Raw genomic sequence first — 19,806 nt, forward strand, 5'->3', positions numbered from 1 at the left:
TTCAGATTCCCAATGCCCCCAGAGCAAAGAAACATCCTCACCTCGCAGTAAACGCGGAAAAGAAGGAACGTCTTTCCTCATCACGTACTTGTATTCCGTAAGGGGAGGGGCCTGCGTAAGCGTCATGAGTACGCGACGTCACGTAAGGCTAAAGCAGCCAATCGTGGAGCAGCTTGACTGTTTGTCATAAACGGAGCGACGTATTTTCGACCTGTCCTTTCCCTGCAGTTAGCTATCCCTCAACCCTTCCCCTGCGCTAGTCCTGTAAAGGAAATGTCTCTACGCTGCAGGGATGCTACCCGCACCCTGGGGCCCCGGGTGAGCGGCGGGGCAAGCGGGTTTGGGCGTGGGGTGGGGGATCCTATTCCTTCAGAGCGCCTACGCCCAGTAATAAAGGCCAGTGCTTTTACTGAGCATTTACTTTTAGCCAACGGCAGTTTTAAACGTTTTTCGTGTAATCTCATTTAATTCTCCCGCCAGCCCCATGATACAGAGTCTCTGGCATCAATTTGTTTGAAAGCCTTTCTGGGCCTGCACTGAGTATTTATTTTCTGCTTAGAGTGATTTGTAACTAATATTTATGGAGCACTGCAGTGAGCATCCCACATAGCTATTCTGTATTGGACTCTTAATGTATATAAGACACTCTATCCGCAGAGAACACAAACTTGTCCTCTAGGCTTTAGCTGTAGTAGACATGGAGAAGTGCAGTAGCAATCGTGCAACACCCTAACAGGCACTCTGAATTGTTGAAGGTTCTTTTGCGTTGCATGTGCAGACTCGTGGATTTTGTAGTGTTTTGGCTGTCTCATGCACTTTTGTGTTCTGATGTAAAAGCCGAATACTATGATTTCTTATGCTTATGACTGCCATGTTCAAACACAGAAATAATGTAACCTAGAAAGTAAAAAACGTTAGGCTTTGTTTTCCCCCTTCCAGTTGTCTGAAACCAACTGGGCATTATTAACCTCCACGTTTCAATACTTAACGCTTATTCTCAAAGCTATAGAGACTTATGGCACACGTCACTTTAAACGTCCCTGATTCAAGTCAGGACTAGAAAAATTTTACACTATGGCACCTTCTTCAGTGATTGTAGTTCAATCTTGTTGAAGGACAAACATCTAGTTCCGGGTAGGTGGAGTACATGAAAGTGTGATATATGGTTAGATATATTAGTGTGATATATTAGTTAGATAGTTCCAAAGATTTCCAAATCTATTCTAAACTCAGTAGTAAACACTCAACTCCTGTTTTAGGTTTGGTTCCTTCAGTTATCTTATATTATATTCTAATCCCCTAGGCTACTAGAGCTCCTAGTTTGACATAATTTCTGAATGACTTTTTTGGCTTTACCCTTCCTTTTAGGTGTCATGATGGGTTAAAATGAAATTATTCTGGACTCCGCTAAATGAATGGCATAATGACTCTTTCTTTAGGTATTTGGGAGATATTTATGCGGCCCAGTCAGACTGTTAAGTTCCTTGCCAGATGAAAAAAAGGAACTTTTACAAAATGGACCAGACCTTCAAGATTTTGTATCTGGTGATCTTGCAGACAAGAGCACCTGGGATGAATATAAAGGAAACCTAAAACGCCATAAAGGAGAAAGGTAATTGAAAATTTGAGATAATTCTAATGTCTCATTCCTTTATTGTGCATTATTTTCAGATATAACCCAGCCCTAGAATCTAATTTTTAATATCAGACGTGTTAAATTTAGCTAAAAGTCATTAGAAAGATGTGATAACAGAACTAGATAAAACAGGTAAGTAGATGAAATTGTTAGAATCTTTCTCTTTTCTCTGCACCTTTGCCATCTTACACTGTCATTTCCTCATTTTCTACCCAGCATCTAACTTCTTTAAAGATTATTGCCTTGCTACTAGTCTGTTGGATCTGGATTACTAGGTGTTGATGTTCTAACTTGTGCTTCTCCTAGTCACTTTACATATCACCTGTGGATACCTTGCCTTAATTTAAAAGAATGATGGAATTTTATGTAGAGGGTAGCTTGTGTTGAGAGATAACTTAATCCAGCTACTTCTATATCACATGTAGATGGAAGTCATGGAGGAGCAAGGATATACAGTCTCCACTCCAAATTTTAGGTCTTTTTTCCATTGAGTAACCACTGTAAAATCTAGAATGTAGAGCAGACAGTGCATAGTTGTGATCGTTCCTTACTCTAAGCAAATACAGTGCTTTTTGGCAGTATCATTCATGAAGGATGAGATATTTTAAAACTTACTCATTCTTTTATTAGAATAGTGTAACTCTGCCTTTGCAAAAAAGGTAGACATGAGCCTGGTGCCTTGTTACACTCCATTATTGATGTTTTCTAGAGTAGTTAGAGCAAGGCTAAATTTGAGTCTGTGTTCTTACTCCTATGACAGAAATTGTAAGAGTTATTCTAAGATTATGGAAAAAATTATTAACTAGGAATAGTAATAGAGAAAATTAACTTCTAAGGTGTGTAATTGTTTGGCAGCATATTTGTTAATAGATAGTTATGTTTGGCTTTCCTTAGGTTAAGACTACCTCCATGGCTAAAGACAGAGATTCCCATGGGGAAAAATTACAATAAACTGAAAAATACTTTGCGGAATTTAAATCTCCATACAGTAAGTTGTCGAAGTGTAAACTATCCCTCTTAACCGAAAGCCATGTTTCTACATTTATATAACTTAAAAATTATTAATAAATATATAAATAATAGCAAAGAAAGTAAATATGTTCAGTGATACATTACTACCAGGAATGGAAATATATTTAAAATCATTTTTCCTGCAAACAAAAGATTTTTTGCCCTACAAGTTTGGAAACAAGGCTTTGTTTGTTTGTTTTATATTGCAAATTAGATACATGTTTCATTGGAAAGAATATAAAATTAAATGTGAAGTATGTCTTATATACAATGCCATATATAAAGCAATCTCCTTAACTGTTCAGTATATATTCTTTCAGATTTTTTTATTTGCACATATGAAGTATATACATTCATAAAGTTTTTAATTTAAAAATTGGATTTTGGCCGGGTGTGGTGGCTTACACCTGTAATCCCAACACTTCAGGAGGCCGAGGCAAGTGGATCTCCTGAGGTTAGGAGTTCAAGACCAGCCTGGCCAACATGGCAAAATCGAGTCTCTACTAAAAATACAGAAAAATTAGCTGGACCTGGTGGCACGAGCCTGTAGTCCCAGCTACTCAAAAAAGAGAAAGGTAATTGAAAATTTTTGCACCTGTACTCCCAGCTACTCAGAAGGCTGAGGCAAGAGAATCACTTGAGCCAGGGAGGCAGAGGTTGCAGTGAGCTGAGATCACACCACTGCACTCCAGCCTGGACAACAGAGCAAGACTCCATCTTAAAAAAAAATAAAAATTCAAGTCTCTCCATTCTTATGTAACTAATGGTATAAGGGAGTATACCTTTATAGGACATGTTCACCATGCTCTAATCTTAATATAGAGTTTGGCAGTTTAACAACCTTTTTTTTCAACAACCTCCCAGGCTCAAGTGATCCTCCCACCTTAGCCTTCTGAATAGCTGGGAGTATAGGGGCACACCGCCACTCCTGGCTTTTTGTTTTTTTTGTAGAGACGGGATTTGACTATGTTGCTAAAACTGGTTCCAGACTCCTGGGCTCAAGCAGTCCTCCCGCCTCAGCCTCCCAAAGTGCTGGAATTACAGGCATGAGCCAGCACACTTGTTCATAACAGGATTTTTGAATAGCGGATGTCTTCAAAAATATGTTGTAAACTATAAGCAGTTTAAAATATCTAATCACAGTCACCAATTGTTCAGTGGGTGGATTTTGTCAACCTAATGGTGTTCCATTTCCTTTTGCACACAGGTATGTGAGGAAGCTCGATGTCCCAATATTGGAGAGTGTTGGGGAGGTGGAAAATATGCTACCGCCACAGCCACAATCATGGTAAGGCCAGCCTCAGCCTCTACAGCTTCAGTCTAGAAACTGAAAGGGAATATTTTGTGTCTTCTTCCTAGAAATGTGCATTATGAATCTCTGGTCAGCTTTTTTATTATGTTTGCATTTGTGAAAAATATGAAGAAAAAAACCTGATAGAATAATTCAACCTATTGTGATCTCACTCTTCTCTGAATAAATCTATTACTGGTTCTTTCATCTATCTGAGTTAATCATGTGCTGCCTTGAGATATCTCTCCTATCAATTTTTGGAAACATTATTCATGATTGCTTAGCTTTTTATGTTTTTTCCGTTTCATCTATTCAACAAGAAAGGGCTGTGCTTTCTGTTTTCACTTCCATAGAGACCTGCACATTGATCTGTTGGTTAAATATTAAAATCATCTTTTTTGATTACTGAGTAGATACAAAAGTATCTTTATAGACCAGGTACAATGGCTCACGTCTGTAATCCCAGCATTTTAGGAGGTCAAGGCAGGCAGTGTAGGGTCCAGCCCTGCAGGGTTCTGTGAGCTGCTCCCAGCTGGTGCAGAGACAAGAAATTGTAGAAATAAAAGACACAAGACAGAGATAGAGCAAAAAGAATTTGGGCCCAGGGGTCCACTGCTACCCAAATCGTGGAGACGAGCAGTGGCCCCAAAAGCCGGGACGCTCTCACTTTTATTGAGTTGCAAATCTGGGGGCAGGATAGGTGGGGCGTGGTCTTGGTGGTCGGAGACTGGGGGCAGGGTAGATAGGGCATGGCAATGATAGGGTCAAGTACATCACGTGTCATTCAGGTAGGGGCTCAGGAATTTCTGGCACCCGAAGTGAGGTAAGGAGCATAATGCATCAGCAATGTTTCCATATTTATCAAGAAAGAACTAAAACACTAAGATTTATACTACTATTACTGATAATCTTTTCTAAGACAAAAGGAACCAGGTGCAGAAGCAGAACATAAGAGTAGATATGGAACATGACCACTGAAGCACAGCACCACACAGAGAGAGAGACAGTTAAGCCCCCAGATGTCTGCGGGTCTCCCTAACAGCTGTCAGGCCTTACCACAAGAGCTTGGAGAAGCAGAGTTTTCTCCAAACTTCACCAGGAAGGAGATGTCTCGGCCATTTTGGACATCTCCTTCCCTAGCTGGCTAAACAGCGGGCGCTTTCACAGCGCTGGTGCTGCCGCACAGCCAAGGCACCCTCCAGCAGCCCTTACGCGGGCGTGACAGGGCTTACAGTATCTTGCCTTAGTGTGATTTATTTCACAATGTTAACCCAGGTTCACACTTCTGACCTGAGAGGCATTAGTAAAAGAATTAAGATCACCTATGAATAACTAAGATCCCATATGAATAACTAATAACTACTACAGTTATATTTCTAGTTACTTTCTTTCTCATTACTTATATGGAAATAGGCTGAGGCCTTTTGTTCCTGTCTCGGTGTTTATGGGATCTCCCCACCACAAAGCAGACCATTTGAACCCACAAGTTTGAGACCAGCTGGGCAACATGGTGAAAGTCTGTCCATATTAAAAAAATGTGTTTTGTTTTGTTTTGTTTTTTTCTTGAGACGGAGTTTGGCTGTTGTTACCCAGACTAGAGTGCAATGGCGCGATCTCGGCTCACCGCAACCTCCGCCTCCCAGGTTCAAGCAATTCTCCTGCCTCAGCCTCCCGAGTAGCTGGGACTACAGGCATGTGCCACCATGCCCAGCTAATTTTTGTATTTTTAGTAGAGACAGGGTTTCACCATGTTGACCAGGATGGTCTCGATCTCTTGACCTCATGATCCACTCATCTCGGCCTCCCAAAGTGCTGGGATTATAGGTGTGAGCCACAGCGCCCGGCCAAAAAAAATGTTTTTAAAAATTAGCTGGGCATGGTAGCACTTGCCTGTATACCCAACTACTGGGGAGACGGAGGTGGGAGGATCACTTGAGCCCAGGAAGTTGAGGCTGTAGTAAGCCATGATCATGCCACGGCATCCCAGCCTAGACTACAAAGCAAGACCCTATTTCCCAAAAAAAAAAAAAAAAAGTATCTTATAAACTGTGTAAGCTATAAAGAATAACACAACAGACATCCTCATACCTCTAGTGTGAGATTAAAACATTAGCATTATCTTTGAATCCCCCTCTGTACCCCCTAAACTGTATATTAAAATTCCATTTTTCATTGTGTTTCCATTTTGATGTAATCATAGCTCACTGTAGCCTTGAACTCTAGGCTCAAGTAATTCCCCCATCTTAGCCTCCCTGAGTAGCTGAGGCCACAGGTACATGCCACTACACCCAGCTAATTTTTAAAAATATTTTTAGAGACAGGGTCTCACCGTGTTGCCCATGCGAGTCTCAAACTCTAACAATCCTCCCACCTCAGCCCCCAGAGTAGCTGGGATTATAGGAGCAAGCCACTGCACTCAGCTTTGTTTTTAAATTTAAATTTTGTGTCCTTTCTTGATCTCATCCCCTTTTTTCTTCGCTGAACACTATTCTTATTGATGAGTTTATTTCCCTTTCTTTTTAGTTTTATCACATATATTTGTGTTCCTTGACTATTAATTTAGTTTTGAATGTTTCAGATTTCTTATAACAGAACCAAACTGTATGCATCCCTTGCAACTTGCTTTATTCTCTCAATATTATGTCCTTGAGGGTCATCTGATTTAAACTGTAACATTTCTATTCTAGTTGATGGGTGACACATGTACAAGAGGTTGCAGATTTTGTTCTGTTAAGACTGCAAGAAATCCTCCTCCACTGGATGCCAGTGAGCCCTACAATACTGCAAAGGCAATTGCAGAGTGGGGTCTGGATTATGTTGTCCTGACATCTGTGGATCGAGATGGTTAGTGTGTCATCATGGCCTCTACCAGAAATTGGCTCTAAATGGTAACATCATCTTGAGCAGTGGATTCTTTTCTTTCTAGATATGCCCGATGGGGGAGCTGAACACATTGCAAAGACTGTATCATATTTAAAGGAAAGGTACTTATTTTTGCATTTGTTTATGTAATTTAAGGACCTTTTTGGACCCATATGAGTTCAGTTTATCTAAGTTCTTTACCTTGAAGCAGGGATTATTCACTTTTTGAGGAGTTTCATACTTTCCTGATAATCCACTGGAAATTATGTACACATTTCTTTGGAAAAAGCATATTTGTATGTACAGATACATATTTGCAGAGAATTTTAGGGACTCATGAACTTATCCATAGACCTTTAGCCCATAGGATCCCTCCCTCATATTAGAGCATTAGTCTAAACTTTGAATAATTTTCTGTAAAAAGTATAAACCTGGTCTTGGTACTGACTTTTTTTTTTTTTTAAGACAGAGTCTTCCTCTTTTGCCCAGGCTGGAGTGCAATGGTACCATCTCACTGCAACCTTTTCCTTCTAGGTTCAAGCCTCCCGAGTAGCTGGGATTACAGGCGAGCACCATCCTGCTCGGCTAATTTTTGTACTTTTAGTAGAAACAGGGTTTCACCATATTGGACAGGCTGGTCTCCAACTCCTGACCTCAAGTGATCCAACTGCCTCAGCCTCACAAGCTCAGCTAATTTTTGTACTTTTAGTAGAAACAGGGTTTCACCATATTGGACAGGCTGGTCTCCAACTCCTGACCTCAAGTGATCCAACTGCCTCAGCCTCCCAAGTAGCTGGGACTACAGGTACATACTACCACGCTTGGCTAATTTTTTAAAGTGTTTTTTAGAGACAGAATCCTGCTATGTTGCCCAGGCTGGTCTCAAACTCCTAGCCTCAAGCAATACTTCTGCCTCGCCCTCCCAAAGTGTTGGGATTATTCTAATTTTCTACAGCTCAGTACTAGTTTGGCGCCTAAGCATGCTTAGTAAATTTTTTCAATGATTCCCCAGTATTTTCTTTTTTTCTTATTTTTATTTATTTTATTTTTTTGAGACTGAGTCTCGCTCTATTGCCCAGACTGGAGTGCAATAGCGTGATCTCAGCTCACTGCAACCTCCACCTCCTGGATTCAAGTGATTTTCTTGCCTCAGCCTCCCCTGTAGCTGGGATTACAGGCGCTTGCCACCATGCCCAACTAAGTTTTGTATTTTTAGTAGAGACAGTGTTTCGGTGTGTTGGTCAGGCTGGTCTCGAACTCTTGACCTTGTGATCTGCCCACCTCGACCTCCCAAAGTGCTGGGATTACAGGCATGAGCCACCACATCTGGCCTGATTCCCCAGTGTTTTCTATTTCCTCTTTACTATAGTTAATTTTTTAAAAATCTGTTTGCAGCCCACTAAGTTTATTTTACATGCTTCAGTGGGTCTCAGCTTGCAGTTTAAAAAAGCAGTAGAACCAAGCACAGTAGTTCACTCCTGTAGTCCCAGCACTTTGGGAGGCCAAAACAGGAAGATTGCTTTAGGCCAGGTGATGAAGACCAGCCTGGGCAATACAGGGAGACACTGTCTCTACAAAAAAAAAATAGCTGCTTGAGAGGCTGAGGCAGAAGGATTGCTTGAGCCCAAGAGTTGAAAGTTACAGTGAGCTATGATGCACTGGGCCACAGAGCAAGACCCTGTTTTTATAAAAAACAATAACAAGACAGAGTTATAGGATATGTTCTTTGAACATCTCTTATATTCATGATAAGGGTATACATGTGGTTACATGTGGTCTTTTCCACATCTTTCCTTTCAGGGAACAACTCAAATTTTGCGATTGGGTTTGTGAAAAAATTTGTCAGCTGTTTCAGTCATTTTTGCTGGTGTCAAAGGAAACAGCTCTGTGACCCAGTTCACATTATAATGCTTGGATGAATAGATATAGCCACAATATGAATAGGAAGATTAATATTTAGCTCATACTTCGTTTAACAAAGCTCATGACTCAGCAACCCAGAAAATAGTTTTTAAAACCCACAGCACTTTTGAAATATTTGCCTAGCAGAAGGGAGGAGAGCATGATTTGATGAATTTAAGAAATATCTCAGCCGAGTACTGTGGCTCACGCCTGTAATCCCAGCACTTTGGGAGGCCGAGGCAGGTGGATCACGAGGTCAAGATATTGAGACCGTCGTGGCTAACATGGTAAAACCCCGTCTCTACTAAAAATACAAACATTAGCTGGGTGTGGTGGCGCACACCTGTAGTCCCAGCTACTCAGGAGGCTGAGGCAGGAGAATTGCTTGAACCCAGGAGGCGGAGGTTGCAGTGAGCCAAGATCATGCCACAGCCTGGTGCCTGGCAACAGAGCAAGGCTCTGTCTCAAAAAAAAAAAGAAATATCTTAATTTACTTCTAAAGAGTAAAGTTTTATATTTCATGTTTTAATATTTCATGTTTTAATTTCTTACAATTATTTAATTTTTCTAAAACCTCAAATTAGGTTTAAAAGTCTACTTACATAATTTCAGATTTTATTCTATTTGCCTAAAGGTGTGTTTTAACCACTGTGTACATAGTATTTAATGTTTTGCTTGTGTTTTTGTTTTTTCATATAATGGTCCATATGAACATCTGTATGTTCATACTTTTCTTGGCAAAGTTCTAAAGGTTACTGTGTTAAAACATACTGAATGAGTACTGATAATTTCTATTTTGAGCAACAAGTATGTCAGTTCTTTCTGTTTGATACTTCTCTTTTTTCCCCCTAGGAATCCAGAAATCCTTGTGGAATGCCTTACCCCTGATTTTCGAGGCAATCTCAAAGCAATAGAAAAAGTTGCTCTGTCAGGATTAGATGTATATGCACATAATGTAGAAACAGTCCCGGAATTACAGAGGTGAATACCTGTACAGAGTAATGTTGGGAAGTTAGGAAGGTCAAAATATGCTATGTATTATCATCTTTTCCAGGGGTGAACTTTGTCATTGACTTTTACAGAGTAAACTCTATTCTTTTTTGTTTTTTAGGCAAACTCAATCTATATCTATTACATAAAAATCAGACAATGTCACCAGCAGAAACAGCATAAGCATCACCCGTAGTATTTCCATGCAGCAATATCAGTTTCTAACACCTTAGTATTTATATTATAAATACTATATTTATACTACATATTTGTACTTTTATATTTATAATATACTTAACTTTTATAAACATTAAAATGTTAATAACTCATATTACTAACAGTTATGGTGTGTGTTTTAATACACACAAATAATGAACTTTTTTTTCTTTTGCTTTAAAATAATATCATACTGCAAATTTCAATGAGTTGTTTGTTCCCCCTCCCCGTAAAAAACAGTTTTCAAAGCGGAGGAGTATTACACTAGACCAATTGCTTTGGTTTTAATTCTAAAGAAAAGACTTTAAAAATATATTTGGCACTAATATATGCAATAAATGATGCAGAAGAAAAACTCGTATCATTGAGATGTAGTTTAAATCTTTTTTAAAAAGTAGACACTAGGCCAGCGCGATGGCTCAAGCCTGTAATCTCAGCACTTTGGGAGGCTGAGGTGGGTGGATCATGAGGTCAAGAGATCGAGACCGTCCTGGCCAACATGGTGAAACCCTGTCTCTACTAAAAATACAAAAATTAGCCAGGTGTTTGGCGCGCGTCTGTAGGCCCAGCTACTTGGGAGGCTGAGGCGGAAGAATCGCTTGAACCCAGGAGGCGGAGGTTGCAGTGAGCTGAGACTGCGCCACTGCGCTCCAGCCTGGCGACAGAGCAAGACTCCATCTCAAAAAAAAAAAAAAAAGTAGACACTATACTTTCTTACTCCTAACAATTTCATTAATTAAGAATAATTATTGGCAAGTAACACTGATGTAAGAAAAAAAGTAATTAAGGATTGTTATCAGGCCGGGCAAGGTGGCTCACGCCTATAATCCTAGCACTTTGGGAGGCTGAGGCGGGTGGATCACGAGGTCAAGAGATGGAGACCATCCTGATCAACAAGGTGAAACCCTGTCTCTACTAAAAATACAAAAAAATTAGCTGGGCATGGTGGCGCGTGCCTGTAATCCCAGCTACTCAGGAGGCTGAGGCAGGAGAATTGCCTGAACCCAGGAGGCGGAGGTTGCGGTGAGCCGAGATTGTGCCATTGCACTCCAGCCTGGGTAACAAGAGTGAAACAACGTCTCAAAAAAAAAAAAAAAAGGATCGTTATCCACATCCGTGTAATAACTATATTCAAATTTTAGAAAAATCGACATTTTAAGCTTCAGGCAAGATTAATATTTTTTTCTTTAATTGTAGCTTTTAGCAGTGATTTTATTAGCTTCTACATATTATCTGTGTCATAGAGTCTGAAAGAAGTTACAGTAAACAATAACCAGCATTTTCTCTAAATCATAAAAAGAGACCATAATTTAATTTCAGTGGAGAAATTCTGTTAAAAAGTAATTTCTGTATTGTCAGTTTCCCGGTTATTTTTAATTCATAAATTTGTTTCCTCTCTTTCTTTTAGCTAGTCTCTGATGAAAAACAATTACAGCAAATACAACTGTGTTAGAATTCAAATGAAATCCAGTTTAACATCAGAAGTTTTCTGGCCTTTTGGCTTAAATGATAAGTCATTTAAGCCATGGTGGTTTGGCCATTGTTGAAGTCTAAGACACAGCCTGTTCCGACCTTGTCATAATACCACCACCAGTGGGTGCCAATTTCCCTGGTTTCGATTAAGAAACATTATCCTTTCCAGTGAAAATTCCAGAATCATGCATTTCTTTACCTGAGAGATGGCAGTGTTGTGTACTCACCAGCAGAGGGCGGCTTAGTCTTCAGAAAAGAAATGAACATGAAAGTTTCAACCCTCTGACGTGGGTTCAGCTTATTTTTTTTTCTTTGTTCAGTATACTCTCTTACTTCTGCTTTTTTCCTTTTCTCTTCTACTTTTTCACTTCAGAATTCTGGTTTCTCAGTACATAAACTGAAGTAATTTCTTCTATTCTACTTTTCTCTGTCCCAGGCTTAAGACAGAGCTAGGGAGCCCAGTGAGGCCTTTTCTTTCCTAAATTAACAGTTAGGCATTTGTGCATAAATGCTACCTGTGAACTAGGTGATTTAAGATAGTTTGCAGAATGTACTTCTCTGGGCTTTCAGGTTACTTGCATAACTATGTACTTGGTTGAACTTGTAATTCTTACTGACAGCAGTCCTGCTGTTTTCCAGTAAAGTTCGTGATCCTCGGGCCAATTTTGATCAGTCCCTACGTGTACTGAAACATGCCAAGAAGGTTCAGCCTGATGTTATTTCTAAAACATCTATAATGTTGGGTTTAGGCGAGAATGATGAGCAAGTATATGCAACAATGAAAGGTAAAGAAATTGAAAAATGAAAAAAATCTTTCCCATGTAATTTGAGTAATAGCAGGAACCCACTCACTTCCAAGGCCCTTCTAAGAACAAAAAGTATATGGTTATAAACGGCAGTATAAAAAGGAAACAAACTTGTACATTACCCCCAAATCTAGAAAACAAAAGAACAGGAAATAGATTTTCTTAGAATTTCATGGAGTGATACGCATGAAGCTCAGGATACAAAATTTGTATCCCATTTTATTCCCCATCCTTGCAGCCACTGAAAGCATGATTTCATTCACTTTTCTCATTCTATCAGTGGACACTTTTGGAGAGCCAGCCAGGTACCAGGAACTGCCAATTCATAGAAGAATGAGACCAATCCAGGCCTCTGAGAAACAGCTTACTTGTAGTGTTGTCACATAACATGCCGTGCTTTGGACTTTGCTGAACCTTAGTCCCATAAGTCCATTTGCTTTGTGATTCTTGGGCTTCTTAAACTTTGAAATTTAAAAGTTTTAATTTTAGCTGAGGATCCTTGGACTACTTGTAATTATTTAGGGATTCAAAGAGTAGTAAATACATATAGTAATTAAGAGCTGCTGTTTACCACATTGCATAGTTTGTTATTAGAAAGACTCTGATGTCACAGTTTAAGTCACAGCCCCCATGGCATATCTTGTGCATTGAGTAAAAAGCCTAATGCAACATATTTGGTCTATAATATAGGTGTATTTGGGTTTTTGCATATACCAGTTCCCTTACGTTTTCTGCCTAACAGACTCCTACTCTAAAACACCCTCCACTGCTATTTTAGCATTTATTCCGTAGTATTAGAGATATTTATCCTTGTATCTATCAGCCCCACATGACTGTCATAATTATTATTTTTTTCAGTCCTTACCCCATTCCCTGGCACATAATACTTTTGAATGAATACATGTTGTCTTATTCCCCAACATGTGGATTATGGACTGGCATAAAGTTCACACAGTTTTTAAATATTCCTCAGGAAATTTATGCTTAGATCTGCAAGTATTTGCTACTATAATTTGTGCTTTTCTTCCTACAGCACTTCGTGAGGCAGATGTAGACTGCTTGACTTTAGGACAATATATGCAGCCAACAAGGCGTCACCTTAAGGTACACGTATCTTAATTTGCCGAATGTTTCTTGGTAATCTGAATTAAATCTTCTCTGTCCACAAGTAAAATTAAGAAAATGCTGGATTTTCGGTATAATACTCCATGTATAATTGTCCCTTGAACAATGCAGGGGTTAGGGATGCCAAACCCCTGCACAATCAAAAATCCAAAATTTTTTTTTTTTTTTTGAGACGGAGTTTCGCTCTTGTTACCCAGGCTGGAGTGCAATGGCACGATCTCAGCTCACCGCAACCTCCGCCTCCTGGGTTCAGGCAATTCTCCTGCCTCAGCCTCTCGAGTAGCTGGGATTACAGGCACGCGCCACCATGCCCAGCTAATTTTTTGTATTTTTAGTAGAGACGGGGTTTCACCATGTTGACCAGGATGGTCTCGACCTCTTGACCTCATGATCCACCCGCCTCGGCCTCCCAAAGTGCTGGGATTACAGGCGTGAGCCACTGCGCCCGGCCCAAATCTTTTTTTTTTTTTAGACACGGAGTCTCGCTCTGTTGCCTAGGCTGGAGTGCGGTGGTGCAATCTTAGCTCACTGCAACCTCCACCTCCCGGGTTCAAGTGATTCTCATGCCTCAGCCTCTAAGTAGCTGGGATTACAGGTGCCTACCACCATGCCTGGCTAATTTTTTGTATTTTTAGTAGAGACAGGATTTCGCCATGTTGCCTAGGCTGGTCTCGAACTCCTGAGCTCAGGCAGTCTGCCCACCTCAGTCTCCCAAAGTGCTAGGATTACAGGCATGAGCCACTGTACAGCCCATTGTATAGCTTTTGACTCCCCAAAAAACATAACTAGTAATAGCCTCCTGTTGATCAGAATATTACATGTATTTTATATATATGTGTACATATATATGCATATACACACTTATTCTTAAAGTGAGCTAGAGAAAATTAAATGTTTTTTTAAGAAAATCATAAGAGAAAATATATTTACTAGTCATTAAGTGGAAGTGGACCATCATAAAGGTCTTCATCCTCATCATCTTCATATAGATAAGATGGATGGAGGCTGAGGAAGAGGGGGAAGAGGAATAGTTGGTCTTGCTGTCTCAGCAGTGGCAGAAATGGAAGAAAATCCTTGTAAAAGTGGGCCCATGCAGTTTAAACCCATGTTGTTCAAGGGTTAACTGAAGGCTTACAAGTGCCAATTTCCATTTTATTATCTACGTAAATCAGCTACACTGGCACATATTTGCTGCCTCCTCTGTTCTCCCCACAAATTTTACAACTCGAGTAAACTTAGAATTTAAAAGTTGGGAAATTGCCCTCATTTACACTTGATTATTGTGTAACTTGCTTTAGTTACGTTAGAGCCAGAGGTGAAGTAAGAATGAGAAACCATTCTTTCTATCATGGACATTTATCCATTCACTCAAGAAACTTGGATTGAGCGGTGACCATGTGCCAGTCACAGTGCTAAGCAGAAGATACAAATTGAGTAAGACAGTCTTGTCCTCAAGAATCGGATAGGCATGAGTAATTCTTGAATTTACCTGTTAATCAATGAAGGAAAAATGTAGATAAATAATCTCTATAGATAATCTCTTCTTTCTCTGTTCTTTGGAATAGCCAGTGTAGCACAAAATTGATGTTTCCCTGCCTCTGTAATTCCCTGTATTTACATTCCGATAGAGTGGCCAGTAAGTAACCAATAAACACATAGTCAGGGAGGAGGGAGAGGATGAAAACTTGGGGATGGGGGCAAAATAAATTATGCAGTGAAAAGCATTCTGCATACATGGGTATAGACTTCCTGCAGAATCAAAGAGGAATTCTAAAATCTGATCTAAGTAATTATTTAAATCGAGGTTGAAGAATATGTTACTCCTGAAAAATTCAAATACTGGGAAAAAGTAGGAAATGAACTTGGATTTCATTATACTGCAAGTGGCCCTTTGGTGCGTTCCTCATATAAAGCAGGTAAGTTAGATTGCGGGGTGTTGTTTTATTTAGGCCGTTAACTTTCTACAAGGAGTGCTACCACAAATCACCAAAACTCTTGACAAATTCTAATAGCTTTGGTGGTCTTGGTAGGGGCTAGGGTTTTTTCTGGAACAACCTTAGGAGCTTTGTTGCATGGGGATCATATTTAGGAAAGGTTTTGCTTAATCCTTTGTTTCTTAAACAAATTCAGCTCCCTGCTTTATAACTCAGCTACTATAGTAAATGCAGAAACAATTAGTTCATTAATTTATTCTATGTGTGGATTTCTTTAGTAGATTATTCAGAAATGACAGAGCATGTCAAGCTTCTAATAGGATTTTCTGAGAAATACATACTCATTTGAAAATGATGCCAGCTGCATCTCTAGACTCCCAAATTCAATCAGTTTAAGCACTGAAAAGTATCTATTTGATGGCATTGCTTGCATCATTAAATTTCTTTGTATTATTCCCCCAGAGGCAACTGAAAAATACCCATCAGATTATTTTTCTCCATAGAAATGTTTAGTGGTTTTACTAGCTACAGTGCAATTTTTTTTTTTTGCCTTTGGAATTTCAGCTCCTTTTTTTTTTTTTTTTTAAGACGGAGTTTTGTTCTTGTCACCCAGGCTGAGTGCAAGGGCGTGATCTCGGCTTACTGCAACCTCCGCCTCCTGGGTTCAAGCAATCTTCCTGCCTCAGCCTCCTGAGTAGCTAGGATTATAGGTGCCTGCCACCACGCCTGGCTAATTTTTGTGTTTTTAATAGAGACTGGGTTTCACCATGTTGGCCTGGCTGGTCTTGAACTCCTGACCTCATGATACGCCTACTTCGGCCTCCCAAAGTTCTGGGATTACAGGTGTGGCCTTCAGCTCTTATTTTAATCAATAGTTCGAATTGATTTATGAAAATAAAATCATTTTCCAAGGGATAAAAAGTCATGTGATAATGATTGTCAGAGGATCCATAAGAACATATCTGAAGACTGAATTTAATCTGGAAAGTGTTCATGATGTCTCCGTCAGTTGGACTTAACAATTATAATTATTAAGAATAAATAGGCCAGGCAAGGTGGCTCATGCCTATAATCCCAGCACTTTGGAAGGCCACGGCCAGAGGATTACTTGAGCCTAGGAGTTGAAGGCTGCAGTGAGCTATGATTGTGTCACTACAACTCCAGCCTGGGTGACAGAGCAAGACACTGTCTCAAGGGCCAGGTGCGGCGGCTCACGCCTATAATCCCAGCACTTTGGGAGGCCGAAGCGGGTGGATCACTAGGTCAAGAGATGGAGACCATCCTGGTCAACATGGTGAAACCCCGTCTCTACTAAAAATACAAAAAATTAGCTGGGCATGGTGGCGCGTGCCTGTAATCCCAGCTACTCAGGAGGCTGAGGCAGGAGAATTGCCTGAACTCAGGAGGCGGAGGTTGTGGTGAGCCGAGATCACGCCATTGCACTCCAGCCTGGGTAACAAGAGCGAAACTCCGTCTCAAAAAAAAAAAAAAAAAGACACTGTCTCAAAATAAAAATCAAATGGGCTGGGCACGGTGACTCACGCCTGTAATCCCAGCACTTTAGGAGGCCAAGGCAGGTGGATCACGAGGTCAGGAATTCAAGATTAGCCTGACCAACATGGTGAAACCCTGTCTTTACTAAAAATACAAAAATTAGCCAGGCATGGTGGCGTGCACCTGTAATCCCAGCTACGAAGGTGGCTGAGGCAGGAGAATTGCTTGAATGCAGGAGGCAGAGGTTGCAGTGAGCCAAGATCTCTCCATTGCATTCCAGCCTGGCAACAAGAGCAAAACTCCGTCTCAAAAAAAATAAAATGAAAAAAAGAAACAGCTAGGCCAGCTGAGGTAGTGTGTGCCTATAGTCCCACCTTCTTGGGAGACTGAGGCAGAAGGATCGCCTGGACCCAGGAGTTCAAATCTGGCCTGAGCAACATAGTGAGAACTCATCTCTAAAAGTAAAATAGGTATTTTTAAAATATATATCTAAAGTGATGATGTTTTAAATGATTGCTTCATATGTTGGGGTCTGAATCTTAAATATGTTTAAATTAGACAAATTCTATTTGAAAAAATTAATGCTCCAGTATTAGTAATATTCAGTATGTTCTTATAAATTATGACACTTAAGGCTTGGTGCAGTGGCTCATGCTTGTAATCTTAGCACTTTGGGAGGCCAAGGCAGGTGGATCACTTAAGCCCAGGAGTTCAAGACCAGCCTGGGCAACATGGCAAAACCCTTTCTTTACAAAAATACAAAAATTAGCCAGGTGGCTGCTTTGCTGAGTGGTGGTGGGCGCCTTTTGTCCTAGCTACTCAGGAGGCTGAGGTGGGAGGATCACCTGATCCAAGGAGGCTGAGGCTGCAGTGAGCTGTGATCATGCCACTGCACTTCAGCCTGGGTGAGGTGAGACCCTGTCTCAAAAATAAATAAAGTAAAAACAGTAATTTAAAACATTTTAATGAATTAATAGCTTATTGTAGTTTGAAACCCAAGAATTTGATTCAGCACTGACTAGACAGGATGTGGGGACTTCGAAAACTAATAATTGTAAGTGATTTAGTCTTCAGGCAGCACTGCTGGCAAGCTAAATACATATGAAGGATAGAACCACTATCAGCTTCTAGAATGGTTAGAGTAATATCCTTTGAAAGGAGTTTTTATATTCTTTTTTAAAGAAAAAATTCTAACATATAAAAGGAAGTAAATTATGAACTTTTCGATGCTTTCTAAATTACCAGGAAAAGATCAAATTCTGGTACATGATGAGCATTAGACTCAAATCATGGATTAGGGTCTGGTAAAGTTGGTGCTACTCCTACGACATTTGGAGGAGGTATGGAGCAGCATGATTACTTGGCTGGGTTATGAGCCTTGAGATTTGCGGAGATTATGTGTAGATATGCTCATCACAGTTCTCCTCATATCTCGTATGTAAGATGGCAAAGAGAAGTTAATCAGACTCCTCATAAAATCAGGCCTCTAGTGCTGTGCTCTACCAATAAGCATTGAGCCATGCTGTAAGAGTGATAGACTAAATGGAACACTAATGGCCTAAAAAGAGAATGTGCCCTCTAAGCTGCTAACTTATCGCGTAGGCACAATTCAGGCGGTGGGGAGAAAGCCCATTACAGATGAAGAGCTCTTGCCTCCCTCAAGGGGAATAAGCTAAAGAGATTCCATCAGATGAGTGTGCTCAACTGCGACGAGGTCTGTTTTATAAACATCAGATCCAGCCTAATAATGTAGCAAAACTGCTCTTGGAAATGAATTTTGCCAACAGCAATATTTTGACAGTGATGAGGAATAGATAGTGCACATAAAATGGAATAAATGTGCAGACCCATAGATACAGTAGGGTCACCGTTTGTAATATTGGGTTACTAGAAAGAATAATAGAAGAGACTGTAGTCATTATTACTGGGGAGAAGGACCAAGGATATTTAGGTTAGAAAAATATTGCCATTGAGGTTTAAGAAGAGAGAAGTGCCAATAAATACAAAAGTCTTAAAGGGAAACACCAAAAATAGAATTCTGAAATACTTGTCTCACTATTATTTACTTTACATTGATATTAATGTGTTTTCCTTTTTCCTAACAGGTGAATTTTTCCTGAAAAATCTAGTGACTAAAAGAAAAACAAAAGCTCCCTAAAACTTCAACAAGACCTTCAAGATCACAGAAATTTTTAAAATTTGATTCCAGTTAATAACAGAGGTGGTATCAGAATGCCTGGACTGTGGTAGATGTACCCCACCTCTTTGCTTTAAAAAAAAAAGTCAATAGCCAAGCATGGTGGCTCAAGCCAGCCTGTAATCTCAGCACTTCAGGAGGCCGAGGCGGTTTACCTGTGGTCAGGAGACCAGCCTGGCCAGCATGGTGAAACCCCATCTTCAACTTAGCTGGGCATGGTAGTGGGTGCCTGTAATCCCAGCTACTTGGGAGGCTGAGGCAGGAGAATCGCTTGAACCTGGGAGATGGATGTTGCAGTGAGCCAATATTGCTCCATTGCCCTCCAACCTGGGTGACAAGAACAAGACTCAAAAAAATAATAGGAAGTCTCAGAAAGTCTCAAAAAAATAATAGGAAAAAAAAGTCAATAAACTGTACAGATGATTTAATTATAGTAATTCACTTGGCTTTTAGTATATCTTCTTTGTCCCAATAGAGTTGCTTGCTGTGATGTAATCTTAAAATATCTTTGTAAGAATTTTCTGTTAACCTACTTTTAAAATGCATTAAAAACTTTCAGAGACAGGGCGTGGTAGCTCAAACCTATAATCCCAACACTTTGGGAGGCCAAGGCAGGTGGATCACTTGAACCCAGGAGTTTGAGACCAGCCTGGTCAATGTGATGAGACCCCATCTCTACAAAAAAAATGTTTTAATTGGCCAGATGTGGTGGCACGTACCTGTAGTCCCAGCTACTCAGGCTGAGGTGAGAGGATCACTTGAACCTGGGAAGTGGAGGTTGCAATGAGCCGAGATGGTGGCACTTCAACTGCTCTCCAGACTCTGTCTCAGAAAAACCACAAAAACTTCCAGAAGATTTTCCAATCCAC

At 40.2% G+C, this 19,806-nt stretch overlaps 1 protein-coding gene across 3 annotated transcripts; it reads left to right on the forward strand.

The window, feature by feature from the left end:
• The first annotated feature begins 180 nt into the window (after positions 1-180).
• LIAS (lipoic acid synthetase) lies at positions 181-19,504 on the forward strand. 3 transcript variants are annotated; one of them, XM_012474883.2, is made up of 11 exons: positions 181-318; positions 1,440-1,612; positions 2,531-2,624; positions 3,855-3,935; positions 6,626-6,782; positions 6,865-6,922; positions 9,555-9,683; positions 12,021-12,166; positions 13,221-13,291; positions 15,117-15,228; positions 18,846-19,504. In XM_012474883.2, exons 1-11 carry the CDS (start codon positions 274-276, stop codon positions 18,896-18,898), a joined length of 1,119 nt encoding a protein of 372 aa, XP_012330306.1. In that variant the 5' UTR covers positions 181-273; the 3' UTR covers positions 18,899-19,504. The 3 variants fall into 3 exon arrangements, with proteins under 3 accessions (XP_012330306.1, XP_012330307.1, XP_064222565.1); XM_012474884.2 differs by lacking the exon at positions 15,117-15,228; XM_064366495.1 differs by lacking the exons at positions 2,531-2,624; positions 6,626-6,782; positions 6,865-6,922.
• The last annotated feature ends 302 nt before the right edge of the window (positions 19,505-19,806 follow it).

Source organism: Aotus nancymaae, unplaced genomic scaffold (assembly GCF_030222135.1).
Source record: "Aotus nancymaae isolate 86718 unplaced genomic scaffold, 86718_ANA_hifiasm-v0.15.2.pri h1tg000006l, whole genome shotgun sequence".
In the NCBI taxonomy this organism is placed as follows: domain Eukaryota; kingdom Metazoa; phylum Chordata; class Mammalia; order Primates; family Aotidae; genus Aotus; species Aotus nancymaae.

What these genes read in the sequence shown, in the direction of transcription:
- LIAS (XM_012474883.2), top strand. Translation starts at nt 274, where the DNA reads ATGTCTCTACGCTGCAGGGATGCTACCCGCACCCTGGGGCCCCGG. An exon ending in ACAGTCCCGGAATTACAGAG is followed by an intron (nt 9,684 to 12,020) that starts GTGAATACCTGT and finishes GCTGTTTTCCAG; the next exon opens with TAAAGTTCGTGATCCTCGGG. An exon ending in GCGTTCCTCATATAAAGCAG is followed by an intron (nt 15,229 to 18,845) that starts GTAAGTTAGATT and finishes TTTTCCTAACAG; the next exon opens with GTGAATTTTTCCTGAAAAAT.